This window comes from Camelus dromedarius, chromosome 1 (genome assembly GCF_036321535.1).
Source record: "Camelus dromedarius isolate mCamDro1 chromosome 1, mCamDro1.pat, whole genome shotgun sequence".
NCBI classification, from domain to species: Eukaryota; Metazoa; Chordata; class Mammalia; order Artiodactyla; family Camelidae; genus Camelus; species Camelus dromedarius.
Window position 1 is genome coordinate 94,010,844 of NC_087436.1, and position 14,902 is coordinate 94,025,745.

The following is a 14,902-nucleotide window of genomic DNA, read 5'->3' on the forward strand; positions in this document are numbered from 1 at the left end:
TTTATCACTTTCTATGTTTCATTACAGCAATTAGTAATTAGGGGAGGGCCCCTAGTTGGCTGCAAGCAAATTCTCTTTTGTATTTGCAGATCATGAGGCACTGTGAGTGAATATACCCTTGCCCCTATGCTGGAATTATAAAAAGTTTACTTTCCTTTGTTTGTTTACTGTCGAACCTGCGCTCGTTAAATATATCTAGTGGCCTGGGTCATGATCATACAGAAAACAGAATCTTGGCTCACTTAACAACAGTGGTTGCATTTGCTTCATTTGGTACAGATTCATTTGGAGAAATTACCAGTTTATTCTCAAGGATGATCCTACCCCAGCACCAAGCTCCCAGCAGCTTCCAATTAATAGTAATGAGCTGTGCCTGTGCACCATTGCTCCATTCTGGAATTCCCAGCTTGGAACAATGCAATTGTTATGCCCAGGGAAGCATCCATTAGGAAAGTCTGCTCCAAGTCAAAATGCTCTGGATAGAATTCCCTGACACACAGCCTTGGTTTTCATCGTTGCCCTGGTGGCAAAACACACAGCTATGAGACAGAGAGAAGAGAAGCAATAGAAATCGATTTGCTAACATCTGAGATGCAAATACACAGAAAACCCCATCATCTTTGGGATTCTTCATTATTCAGAGTTCAGTGTAAACCTACTAGTTACAAGCTGAGATTTTGGCATCTGAGTGTTTGAGTTGCATTCTTGCCTTTCACTAGTTAGGTTTACTCAACTAGGGATCTTAATGGTACTTGCTACATAGGATTTTGGAGATAATTGAAGAGGTAATGTATGTCAAGAATTTAGTGCTGGCTCTGGTACACAGTAGGTGTTTAATAAATGTTGGTATTAGTGTGTTAGCACATGTGTGAGGGGCATGGTTTACTGCAGTTTCTTAAACTTTTTGGGCTCAGCACATCTTAACAGGTAAATAAAGGACTCTCAATTAGATATAAACTTCAGATAAGCAGTAAGTAATTTTTTTAGTATAAGTATATCCCAAATATTTCATAGATACTTATACTAATATATTATTTCTTTTTATCTGAAATTTAAATTTAACTGGGAGTCCTGCATTTTTATTTGAATCTGGTAACCCTGTCTTCACATTCCTGAAAGTTATTGAGAAACCCAAAGTGCTCTCTTGTTCATGTGCATTGTAACTATTTACCACATTAGAAATTCAAACTAAGAAATTTAAAATATTCATTAATTACTTCAAAAATAATAGTAATTTCTAACATTAACTGTATTTCCAAAAAAAGTAGATGGTTGAGAGCATATTATTTACATTTTTGCAAATCTCTATAATTAGGGGCTTGATAGAAGTCAGCTGTATTATATTTGCTTCTCCCTTCAATCTGTTGAGATACGTTATTTTTATCGAAATAAATAAAGAGTATTCAACTTCACAAAGATACTTAGTTGGAAAAGGGGGGAGTATTGTAATAGCCTTTTCAGATAGTTGAGAGCATTCTTCTTTGATATTAAACCCAAACTCTATAAGAGATCGTCTCATAGAGGTCAGTAGCAGTGTGGAATCTGAAGCCGTACTAATGAACTCTTCATACTCTTAAAATTAAAATCCACTGGTTTATTTTATACTTTGAATGGATCTTTCCCTATGCCCGATTCTGTAACATCGTGAATTGGTCATTTGGAAAATACCGGTTTCCTGAGTGTTGAAGAGCATCCAAATATCGATGCATTTCATTATGCAATATTTAAAAAATCACATTTGTTAATATCACAACTAATCTCATCAGAAAAGCCTTTAATTACTGGCAAGCTGTCATGCTCAATGCAGGTTCTCTAAAATTTTAACTTTTGTTTGAAAGCTCGAATTTTATCATTGGAAACAAATACTGTTAGTCGTGTTCTTTGAAGTGACAGGCACACTTCATTCATTTTCCAGAAAATGCCAAATACCCAAGTCTGAATAACCATAGTGTATCTGTCTGTCATTCTTTCAAGTAAAAATAACTTTCTGTGACAGGAGGAGGTATATAGTTCCCTCTGTAGCTCAGTCACACACGTGACTTTCTGTGAGCCTATCATCGTAATTTGGTCTGCAGAAAAAGTGCTTTCTGCTTGCTTGCCATTTTATCACATAGAATATTTTTTTAAAAAGATATATACTCAAAAACCGAGATGTAATAAAATTAACATTTTCCTAATTTGAGTACATTCTTAAGAAAAATTGTCTCTTTAAAAAATAAATTAAAAAAACTTCAAGTGCCTGGTGGTAAAAAAAAAATGCTACAATTATTACTAAGTTTGGTGCCACTGCCTTGTTTTGTGCTGAGGGGCAGTTTTACCCACCATTGCCTTTTCATCATTTGTACAGTTGTCAACACAGTGGGAAAAAAGGGCAGAAATGTTAGTATTATGATGAAAATAGTTTTGACCTTGCAGACCTCTGAAAGAGTCCTAGGGTCTCCTAGGGGGTCCAGGGACCTCACTTTGAGAACTGCTGGTCTAGTGGCTGATGTCTCTTTCATTGGGACACTGATGTCCCTTTTCACTGAAAGACAGTGCTGGACCATGTAGTCATCATGTGTTCCAGTGTCTCCTTCCTTAAGCAGTTTGGGAAAATGCCAGGGGCTCTTGACCTTCCTGAGGGTCTCATTTAGGCTGGGCTGGGTGACCAGCAGTTTCAGAGGTGCACTTGGGACATTCTCTGAAGTTCTCTTTAAAAAACTGAAGGGGCTTGAGTGACTCAGGGGAGTTCCAAGACCTTGCCAAGATTCTGGGAGACGTAGCATCTCCAAATAAAAGATTCACCTCCTGCTCCTTCCTCCTTTCCTATCAGTAGTATCTGGGGAGCTCAAAACCCCTTTCAAAATCTGGAACCATCTTGCAGGCCAAATATATACTAGATTCAAAGATATCCAAGCTAGAAGTGGGCCCCTAGAGCCGACATCCCCTCTGGAACAGGCCCAGGGTGATGCAGCAGCACTTGCCAGAGGTTGATTTTTCTGCCTATCGGAACTCTGCTGTTAAAAATTCCAGGTGCACACCTGCAGCTGGCATACCCTAAACAGTAGCACAGAATTCAACTTAGAATTGCATGGCTGCAAGCAGGAAAATGCTGGTATAAAACATTTCTTTTGTATGGAAGGCACAGTTCTGTTTGAGGGACACAGAATTGAGTCTCTGAGCAGCTTGGGATTGAATATAACAGCACAGCAAGTGCTACATATAACCCAGGGAATTTTAACATAGCCTACAGTGTTTAAAGTTAAATATCAAATGTGTAGCCACAGAAGAAATGAACATAAAGGCCTACATGAAGTAGGGGAATCCATGCCATCTGAATGGTTTTTGTGGTCAAATCGGGGCCCCAATAATAGAGTCTGCCAATAGGTTTCAAATTTAGCAGGACAGATTGTCTTTGGTATAAAAAGAAAAGACGGACGGAGGTGGTTGGGGAACCCAAGGGAAAGGAGTAAAAGAACAGGGCCAAACGGGTTCTCACAGAGCCCAGTAAACATATACAGGTAGCTCTGGATTGGGGCGATAGACACGTAGTCCCTAGAGTGAGCAGGCTGCACTGTACCTGTGGCAGAAGAGTGTAGCTCAGGCAGAGAGCAAGGATTTGATTGAATCCGCTTGGACTCTCAGTTCCACCCTTTTCAGCTGCGTGCATGCCCTTGGGCAGACTCTCTGAACCTAGCGCCTTCTCATCTGATTAAATTAAACGAGATTCTATATCAAGTACCTGGTAATTGTGGGCATTTAATAAATGGTGCCTGTTTCGTGGCATGATCTGATGGTTTGATCAAAGTTCAAATGTGTTCCTTCTTAGTAAGCACTGGACACCATACTAAGGGGTGCAGAGGTGGATGCTCCTGTGGTCTCATACAGACAAATACGCTGGTGCAGGATGACATGGGTGCCCAAGAGAGCCACTAATAAGGAACAACTCCTTTGAAGTGGATAATTCTTCCCCAGTCATGCAGGTTTGTCAGTTTGGAGATTTGCTCCTGTTGGGTTTACCTAAAGAAGGGCACGCAGGGACAGTATGAGCCAGGAGGTGGGTTATAGGGGTCAGGTGAGATAGACCCTAAAATTTAGAGGATCGGTTTGACCATCCGAGAGGAAGGAAGGAAGGAGATGAGCATAGTGCTCTGAAGAATATGCTGCAGTTAGCAGGGAGACCCAATCCTCAGTGGGGCACTGAAAAGAGGTGCGCTTGAGGGTGGGGAGTTAGGTTGGTCAGCACCAGGAGTGACAGCGCCGGGAAACCCCGACCTACCAGGAGAGCCGGGCTTCCGACCACGTCTCATCAGCAATCTCCGGGTGACCTTGGGCCAGTTGTTGAATCTTTCTGGATCTCAGTTCTCTCTTCAGGAGACTCTGGATGGTAATAACATCTGTCTTCCCTCCCTCACTGGCTTGTTTGATACATCACATAAATAATAGGGGAATGAGGGTGGTGAGAATAATTGCTCTCCATGTTCCCACCTTCTCTGTCTCCCTCAAGGAAGAGAGGCAGGAAAGGAAGTGGGGGAAGAGAGAGAGAAAATTAGAAAAAAAGAAAGAAAAGCACAGGGAAAGGGAGGCAGGTAGGTATGTGTGTGAGAGGGCAAGATGAATTCAAGAGGCGAGATGTTGTGAAAGCACAAGGACGGCAGCCTGGACTGGACGGGAGGCCGGGGAGGCCCCTCACCACATGCCCCGAGGCAGATAACCACGCATGTAGGATACCCACCCAGGACGGATTAGTCAGCCAGGCCCAGGAGAAGCCAAGTTAATTGCCCTTAATCATAGCTCTAACCCGAGGCCTCTGTAATATGAGGAAATTGAAAATAAGATAAGACCTATACATATGAACTGCGGGGAGGAAAAAAGTAGCAACAACCCTTAAAATGTTTTGAAAACGTAAAGAATTGCTCTATGCCATTTTTTTTAGGCTCTCAGATTGGGAGTGCTGTCAGTTAGTTCTTTGAAAAATCTTCCCTGGTTCTAGACATTTTTATTTTATAGGTAAGGAAATAGGCTCAGAGAGGTTAAGTGATTTGCTCAAGGTCACACAGCTGATGTGTAAAAAAGCCATGATCTCAATTCTGTATTCAATTTTCTTTCCACCCCACTGGACATGTTACAGGTATGAAATACAGAGTATTCATGGGGACTAGGGTAAGGAGTGGGGACGCCAGAGTGGGTTTTTTCATTTGCCTAACCTGGCTGTGTGTGTGATTCTAAAGCCAAAGTCAATTCTTCCTTCTCCTCTATACGGACGGCCTTGGTCTCCTTTTAGGGAGTAGGCTTGAAGGTTGCTGAATAATTCTACACTCTCATTTCTTAGACCAGCCCACTCAGAGCTCCAGGAGCAGGTAGGTCGTACTGGCCGTCTGAGCTCTGGACTCCAGCAGTCTCTATATGTAGCTTCTGTAAAACCAGGCAGACAATCCCCGGCACCCTCTCTTTATCTTGTTAACCCTGGTGGTACCAAGAGGCACCTGACATTCTGGGTATGCTAATAATTCGGTGCCAGCAAGTTTCTGTTATCCTCCAGTTGTAATTGTTAACCTGAATGGAATGCAAAACTTCTGGTTTGGAGCTGAGTTGGTTTTTAACTGTGAATTACTTGAGGGATGTGGAAAATGGGGAGTGCATTTTGTTTACTGTGGAAGATGGTTTATGAAAAATTTTTTGGAGTTGCATTTGCTCTGAAAAATAGAAATATACTGTATGTGTATAGTTGCTACTGTGTCTGCAGATTCACTGTGAACTCTACCCTTTATTAACTCTTGCCTTTGACACTTTTTTCATTTTAGCAAGCCAAGACTTGCTTGGGGATTAGAACAAGGAGTTTACCATAATGTTGCCTAAAAAAAAAAACCCACACAAAACTCGAACGCTTCAGTATCAAGGTTTATTTCTGTGAGCCTTTCCTGCCAACCCACCCCCGCCCCTTGCAAGTTTGGGAATTTTTTTCCCTCTTAAGGGGAAGTGTGGAAAGAGAGCCTACCTGTTCATTTGCATTATTGCACATCACACGATATCTTTGTGACCATTATATTGTGTTCTCTCAATGGTGTTTGCTCTGAGGGTGGGACATAAGGCTGTTTAGTGTCTCGTAAAACATTTACCAAAAGCACTGAGCCATGGTTTTGAAGGGCATTCCGTTGCCAGCGTGTGGGAGGAGAGAGCCAGCAGGGAGAGAGAGCTCCAGGTGTTTGGCAGGTACTTGTTTCATACTTTAGTACTAATTTATACATGTTTAAAATTTCAGATTACAAGTGATTCGGGTTCCCTTCTGCTGAAAGGGTGGGAATGGTGAGGGGAGGAAGGGGACAGAGGAATTGCTTTGCAAACTCTATTTTTCAGTGGCTCCGTGTCCCCGGATAATTGTAATCTTCAGTTTCCATGAAACGTTGTTTTCGGTTTTACTAGAGGGTTGTGTGTGTCATGGAGAAGGAGGTAAAATCTACCTGTGCTTGAGGTTTTCTCGTGACCTGAATCAGAAGTTAGCGTTTGCTTTAGCAAAGAATTCGGAACCAGGTGCGGTGTTTCTAGGAGGCGACGTGTAACCTTGTGATTTGCGTTTCATTATGCCCCGTGACTCGTTCCATTAAAAGTGTTCACTAAACGGAGGCTCTGGTTTCATGAAAAAACTTTTAAACTTTCTTCCCTCTTCCACCCACTACCCCAATTAAAGGTCAGCTTGAAAGACTGCTTCTTACCCTCAAATTTTTGTTTTTAGAGCGCAGTTTTCAGGAATAATTTTATATACTGGTCATACATCATTTTGGAGAAACTAAAGACTCAATACTTCTTAGGAATACTAAATATCTATAGTCTAGCTTGGTTTGTGTGTGTGTGTGTGTGTGTGTGTGTGTGTGTGTGTGTGTGTGTGTGTGTAGAAAATATAAGCATATATGATGAAACTAGAGCCTTAGTCAAATGTTTACATTTGTTCAACTGTAACAATGATATCCTGGACACAGATACCTGAAACTGTGTTACTAGTGGTGAAAACCAAACAGTAAATAGGAAAATCTAGAAAAAGCGTAGCTCCAAAAGATGTCTGTCATGGCTAGTTCTTGGGGAAAGGAGTTACAAGGAGTAACAAGGATATGGAATCTTCAGTCTGTTTACTCTGCCTTATGGTTGGAAACCTACGTTTAAAGCCAGCACTAAAGGTAAGAGGAGAGTGGCAGCTCATTGATTATGAAAGAACGTGATTTGGGTACACTTTTGCCCAGTGACGCTGGCAGTAAGAAGCCGAGAGACTTTCTACTGACAAATTCCCAGTCATTGCAAAATGGCTGGAAGAAATGACTGTTTCAAAATCAGAGGAAACTTCCTTCATGGGAAAAACTTCTCTGTGGCTTTGTGTATTTAGGCAAATGAGACTAGATCTGACAACTGTGGGGGGCCAAATTCATTGATTTCACCCGAGGAATGGCGGATTTTGATTATTTTTATATGCGTGTCAGAAAATTGAGCTTGGCAACAAATCCTTTCACTACCTGGACCACTGAAAGTTTATGTAACTTGCGACAGTCGGATTAACTTCTTCTTATCTCTCTTTTAAGATTTTGAAACAGAGGTAAGAATACTTGGCTGCCTACTTGTCTGTCCCATAGAAGCACCTAGATTGCTGAAGAGTCTGTCGAACTTGTGACCTTCTGTGAACTTCATAAATCCAAAATAGACCCTGACCAGTGAAGAAACTCTTGCATTGATTCCACTGTCTCTAAAGTAGTTTGATACAGTTTGATGTTTGAAATTTTATCAGAGGAACAGAAAGACTCTGGGAAAAAGTCTAGAAATAAACCATTTTCAGATACTTTTGCTCCCCATTTCTCTTCATTTCATCAGGAAAATCCTAGTCAGTGCTGTTCGTTTATTTAGCTTTTTCAAATTTTAAATCCCAAATATCTTGTATGGATTTGTAAGAAACTAAAATCAGCAAAAGCTACATTTATATCTCTCCTTAGGAGTTCTTGCAGTTACATGATAGTTTGTTGATGGATCAAGTCAGACATCAAATTAAACCCTGGGTAAATTGGCCCATATCTCTAGCATTTTAAACTTTGCTGCTGTTCTGTGTGATATGTTAATAGTGCTTCTGTATCAGGCTGGCTTTATAAGATACAGATTTGAGTAAAGTCTGTCCACAAAGGTTGTTGTCATCTGTTCCTTCTGTCATTTTGACGGCAGATTCTTGGTTTGTAATATGTCAAGAAGGGGAAATCTCTGGGCACAATAATAGGCCCCAAATTAGGGGATGGTTTGCAACATGCAATAAGGCTCAAGGGGTCAGGGCTGTTTGGCTTGCTTGGACAGAGCTGTCATGCAAAGGTATGGGTGGGTGACACCACCTTTCAGGATGATTTTGGGTGACTGCGCCAGGAAGGTCACATCCTTGGGAACTTGGGATCAGAGCTATGTAGGCAAACTAGAGGAATCATCATAAAGACTTGGGCTATTTTGGGCTGGTTTTGTTTTTGTAAAAACTGAATTTATATAGGTTGGCCAAGCAATGATTAAAAATCCTTTACTTGTCTAGTAACTCAAGGTCTTAAGTAAGGCAAAAAAAGTCCTCACAGCAGTCACAATGAATGCCATTAAGTCCATTAGGGCCTCATTCTGTGCCTGTTGGCTCTTGGTTTAGGCATCTTTCAATAGAATTGCTGGTTTCTCTGTGCACAGTGAATCAGAACTCTTCTCTTTTTGTTGGTTAATGATCATTCATTCATTCAGCAAATACTAAGGTCTCGTTCTAGGCTAGGTTCTCACCTCTCAATTCTCAAATGTCACTTCCTCAAGGTGACTTTCCCAGACCCAATTCCAGACCCCCTAAATTAAGTCCTGTACTCCCCCCTTTATGATGTCATCACGCTTGTTTTATACTTGCCTCCTCTGCCAAAATATTAGTTCCCCCTTGAATCATGAGTGTCTTATTCACCATTTTATCTCCAGTGCTTAGCACATACTGGGCATTCTAAAAATATGTACCGAATAAATGAATGAATGAAAGAAAGCAAATAAGAAGGACCAGGATGAGGTAATAACCTAGGACCTAGAGGACCTAGAGGACCTAGAGGTAGGCATGTAACAATGAAGAATAGTCCCAGAGAACAGGGAAGGGGGGAAAAACTAGTGTCATTCAGTATAGACACAGTGACCCCTGAAGCCATCACTTCATCTCAGCCCAGCTCAACCATGTAAGTTTCTAAGCATAGCCTTGGTTCACCAAGAAGAAAAATGTGCTTAATATTGTCTATTAAAGTGATAGTGAGGACAACAAATCATCTTATAAAGATTTTCATCCAAGAAAGTAATAGCTTTCTTACTTACATGGATATATTCAATTATTTGGAAAATCTAATATATGAGTAATTCTTTATTCCTACAGTTATGAGCTACCAATGAATACATTTATCACTTATGTAAGATATAAAAAGAGCCTAGAAGAATGCAGGAGAGAAAAACTTCCATGTAATAAAATTAAGTCAGATAAGTGCTTTGAAAAATATTATTTTAAGTATTTATTGAGGTAGAACATAGTGGCAATAAAATGAACAACTCTTTGTATACAGCTTGATAAATTTTTACATATACCTGTGTAACCACTACTCTCAGTTTAAGATACAGAACATTTTCAGTGTCCCAGAAGGCTCCCCTGTGCCTCTCCTCCCTGTCACCTGCCCTGCTCCAGGTAACCATTATCTGATTCGTATCACCGTACCTTAGCTCTGGCTGTTCTTGAACTTCATAAAAATGGAATCATTCATGTATGCTTTGTGTCTGACTTCTTTCACTCAACATTTTGTTTGTGACTCTCATCCACATTGCTTCATGTGGCTCTAATATGATAACATGTAAAATGTAATACCCTTCATTGCTGCATCATATTCCTTTGTAAAAATACACCAGAATTCAATAAATTTGGGGGGAATTAAAGGCATGACTCTATGAGCTGAAAATCACTCCCTGTGTGTGTGCCAGCTCTCTAAAGTTAAGTGATCTCATAAAGGGTGGGAGGGAAATGTTATCACCTGAAAGGGTGGAAGGAGAGAAGTCTTTCTGGGAGTGGATTTGCTAGGTGATCTGCACAGGCTGTTTATTTAACTGAAACCATCGCCCTAGGAGGTGACTGCCACTGACTGAAGATGAGAAAACTCAGCCTGAGAAAAGTTCCATGACTTCACGATCGGTCTCAACTAAACACACAAGTTGTCAGTTACAACAGGGAGCAATCCTGTTCTGGCAGAGACCGTGCCAGATGACCCCTTAGACAGTGCCCCCTCGTTAAGGGAGGTTCAACTTTTATCCAGTAGTGCAGACCTGTGTATTTCCTATTGGAAAGCCGACGATTGACCTGATTTTTCCCTCTTTCCCTTCAAAGTTGTTTTGTTTTTTTTAAAGAAGGCTCCCTTGTGTATTTTCCATTCTCACTTTTGTTTATGAATAAATTCTTGTGCCTTATGAATAATTTTTAGATGCACATAGTATATTCTAAAATCTGTGTTTAGCAACTATTGACTATTTTTTCAGATCGGGGTTTAATATCTATATATAAAGATATATTCAATCACCATAAGAAAGGTAGGTGAATTTCAAGTCAGAATAGCAGAGAAGTTTCCTGGGAAGCAAAGGTCATGTCTTTCAATGTGGGGTTTGAGGTGTTTTAAATTCTAATTCCCAGAAGGGTCTGTATGTCAAAGTCTCCGACTCAACTGAGCATCCTGGAAATGAACAAAATTTCTAAATTTCCTTTTTCTTACTACCTTCCTCGATTTTCCATGCCACAAGCGACAGACATTGATAAGTGTTCCATTCTTTCTTCAAAAATTACCAGAAACTTGCTCAGAATGTCCTTCAGTTAGGATAACAAAAGAGAGCATATACCCTTTAGATTCTTTTTCTAGTTGGGAATGAAGAAGATTATATTTTTAATTTTGCATTAATATCGTAAAGCTTATCAGTGTGATCAGGTCATCATTTCAGCCAAGCAGCAGCACGTAAGTGGCCCCCTATGCCCAATGGAAGACCCCGAGGGTCTCAATCAAACATTTTAAGTCACTTCTAGAGAAAGCAAGAGATGCTGAGATTCTTTGCTTCAAAGTCTTCATCCTTTTCACAGTGGAAGGCCCCTTTCATATGGGGTGCTTGAGAGCAGTCATCCAAGATTTGATTTTATTCTTTTTAACTTTATGAACAACCATTGGAACAATATCTTGTATACTTTAAAAAATAGCCAAATAATTTTTGTGGTTGCCTTTAAAAAAAATTCTAAGATGTAAAATATACCCATTTTGTCTATGAGAAAGCTCAAATAGAGAAGCTAAGGTCACACGCCTAGTTAGTGAGAAGAGCTGCCATCCAGGGCTTCTGCCTCTGTGGAGCCAGCTCTTCCCACCGGCCCACACTGCCACCCACCAGTGTTTGGTGAACTGCGTCAGCCATTAAAAACAGCTCTCCTTCACAGCACTCTTTGGTCTGTGATGGCTTCTCAAATCACACTATTTGATTGTACACTTGCTAAGTGTCAGGCATTGCTCCAGGTACTATATGTATGTCATCCCCAAGTCTTGAGACACTCCTGTAAGCTAGGATTCATTAACCCCCTTTACAAATGGGGAAATTGAGGCACTGAGAGCTCAAGAGCCTTAAACAAAGCCACATCATTTAGTAAATGCTGGAATCTGCCTTCACACTCAGTTTAGTTTGCCCCTAAAGTCCATTCTGTTTCCCCATGCCATCAGAAAATAGTGTCTTTTAATTATCTTCCCAATTCTAATTGAGGCAAAGGCAGGAGCCCTAAAACAAATTGTTGACTAGCCTTAACTCATCCTCCTGAAAATTGGGCATTTTCTTTAGAACTAAACAAAGACATGTACTAGGTTGGGTATTAAAAAAATTCCTACATCTTTTGGAGCTGTAGGAATACTAGATTAGGTTGCCATGGGGTCAAGTTGTGTGTGCAGAGGGTCCTCTCTCTGTTTTGTTTTGTTTGTTTGTTTATATTTATTTTAGTGGGGGTCCTGGGGATTGAACTCTGGACCTCGTGCTTGCTAAGCACATACTCTACCGCTGAGCTATATAACCCCCCCCAACCTCTCCCGCCACCACACGCAGAGGATCCTCTTTCTTCATCAGCGAGACTAGGGGACTCCCTGGGGATGCTGGAAGAAAGGGCATGGAGATTGGTCCAGGTGACATCAAGATCTCTCTAATTCTCAAAATTGCTGTGTTCTGAATAACAGTTCTGTGATGGAATATTGGAGAGAAGTATTCAAAGCCATTTTTTATCTTTCTCCATGGGAGTTGTTGTTTTTCTTCACCAAAGGGTCAAGTCTTCAGGCAACAGAAGAATTAGAATCAAGAGGTTTCCAGCACCCAAGACAGCTACAGTGTGGCTACAGACAGGATGGTCTCAGAGACACTGAGTCAGCCAGAAAGGTACCTTGGATTGCAGCTCGGTACAGAAAACACTGTCCTGAGTTGACCTCATGCTGATCTTGTCCTGTGTAATAAAATAAGAGCCAGCCATCAGCTCAGCTCTCGGCTCTTCCCAGTGCAGTGGCTTTCTCTGTGGGGCATTTTTCCCACAAATTTACTAGCCTCTGGTGGTTACTGATTAATTGAGATAACATGCAGTATATGAAAGTAGTTGGCACATCATGGGTGTCCTGTAGCTCTAAGTTTGCCTTCCTCTCAAACAGGATTCCCTGGAAGGAAGTTTGCACATGTGAACGAAACTGGACTCTTATTTAATAGTGAATTCAATGTATTGAACACTATCACATGTGACTTTTTCTTCCCCTTAAGGGTTGTGAAACCTCATCATTTAAATTTGCTATTATTGAAGTGAGCACAATCTCTGTGTCAATCACAAATGCAAACATTGCCTCTGAGTAGAAACAAAACAAAAACTTTCATTCTACTTTTCTAATAAAATGGCTTCTTATTGTAAAGCTGTGAGAAATGCCCACGCTTTCATTTTTTAATAAAAAATATTAGAGCAGTTCATAGGTATAGTCACTGCTATTGCTTAAATTGACATGTCAGAGAAAGTTACATCATTTAATGAAGGTAGTGTTTTCATTGGAATTTTATTTTATTTTATTTTTAATTATTTTGTTCATTCATTCATTCATTCATTCATTTTAATGGAGATACTGAGGATTGAACCCAGGACCTTGTACATGCTAAGCATGAGCTCTGCCACTGAGCTTTTACCCTCCCACCCCTGCCCTCCTGGAAATTTAAAAAGAAATATTTTCATAGAAAACATCAGGCTCTGAGGGAGTGAGGTGCTGTGGAAAGAACACTGACCAGGAATCAAGGAATTGATTTATTCCTGGGCCTTCTCCCAGCGAGCCTGTGACTTGGAGAAACTTGTCCATGCTCGCGGCTACTATCTTGTCTTTGGTACTGTCGCACCGTATGATTCTCAGGAACATTCTGGTGTTTGCACGGTGAAAGCTTTGTTTTGTTTTTCATTCTAGGAAATAACATGGATTATGATATTGTACTGTTATTCTATAGAAAAATTAAATATCAGAGGATCATGGTTTATGAAGTTTTCAGTTCAACCGCTCTTTATCTTTGCCATAGGAAAGGCTGAAGAATCTTGTTCTTATTCTGAAAAATAAACAAACAACAAACAACCTTTTTTGTTTTTATAATTCACCTTCAGAAGTTAGCAGTCCTTTACCCTCCATAAACACTTCTTTGGTAGAGAACCTGCCATTTACAGATATTTCACAAGCGGCCTGTTTCTGGGCCACATAAAAGTTGTGACCAAAATAAGAAATTTGAGTGGAATGTGAACAAACTCAGTTCATGGTGATAATTTCTGGGGAAGGATTTTCCACACAAAAAAGTAATGCAGTATTTTATTAATTCATTGTTCTATTCACAAGGTTTTATCATGGAATCTGAAAAGGAAAACAACAGAAAAAAGTAGAAAGAAATAGTCTAATTCACAAAAGAGAAATACTGGTATATCTCAGATTAAAGCAACAGTGAGGTACCATTTTGCTGCCATGAAAGAATCAGCTTACTCACACATGTCTGGTGGCCGCACAAATGGGTATGACGTAGTACGAAAACAGATTGGCAACATATAGCAAGATCCTTAGAGATGCTTAACCCAGTAATCCCACGGAGGGGGTTTTGTTTGAAAGAAATAATGTAGAAGAACGCCTCTGAAGAATCAGATGCCCAAATTCCCACCCATGATGAGAGAGGGTTTACAATTTTATATTTAATTATCCATATTTCCATCTCATATCCTCTTTTTTCCCTATGGCCTTAAATAAGAAATCATCTAACTGTACCCCAGAGTGTGTGTGTGTGTGTGGTGTGATATGGTGTTTCTGTGTTTTCCATGGTGTACATTGATTTTTTTTGTATAATCAGAAGACATATATGAAAATATTATTTCTAAAAATCACTGAAATTCAAGATCTTCTAGAAATCACTGAAATTCAAGGTCAAATCCGCAAGATAAAGATAGGAAACACTGTCCAAAGTGAAGGGAGCAGAAAGCAGTGACCATGGGAAGAAGGTTTTTGACCTTCCAACTGTATTCTGCTGGTGAGACTTTTAAACTCTTGAACCCTCTGAGGCTTTTCAGAATGTCCTGGACTGGTATTACTTGTGTCCACAGCTCTTCCTCCATGACCTCCTCCCCCAAAGGCAAGCCTGCAAGTCACTTTTCATGGATGATCCTCATCCGTGATCTGGAGGAAATCTTCTCCTTCCAATTCCTGCCCCCCACTGCTGGCTGTCAGCAGCCACCAAACACCCTCCAGACCTCAGCTCTATGTAGCCTCCTTCTGCTTTGAGGCCACCTTCTAGGGAGGATTCCCCTGCCCAGTGCAGACTCACCATACTTCTGTTATACTTGTTCTGCCCTCTCAGCTTTAGGTTC

At 40.5% G+C, this 14,902-nt stretch overlaps 1 protein-coding gene across 9 annotated transcripts in view; it reads left to right on the plus strand.

Moving 5' to 3' along the window:
• The window catches only part of RBM47 (RNA binding motif protein 47), a 147,827-nt gene that overhangs the window by 68,139 nt on the left and 64,786 nt on the right, over window positions 1–14,902 (plus strand). Inside the window, exon 1 of one of the 9 annotated variants that reach the window (XM_031435560.2) lies at window positions 6,039–6,192. The exons of 6 other annotated variants lie outside the window; for them this stretch is intronic. In XM_031435560.2, coding sequence (XP_031291420.1) covers window positions 6,114–6,192 — 79 coding nt within the window. In that variant the 5' untranslated portion in view covers window positions 6,039–6,113. Of the gene's footprint in view, window positions 1–6,038; window positions 6,193–14,902 lie in introns of those variants that run through there. 2 more of the 9 variants (XM_031435558.2, XM_031435567.2) reach the window with 2 other exon arrangements.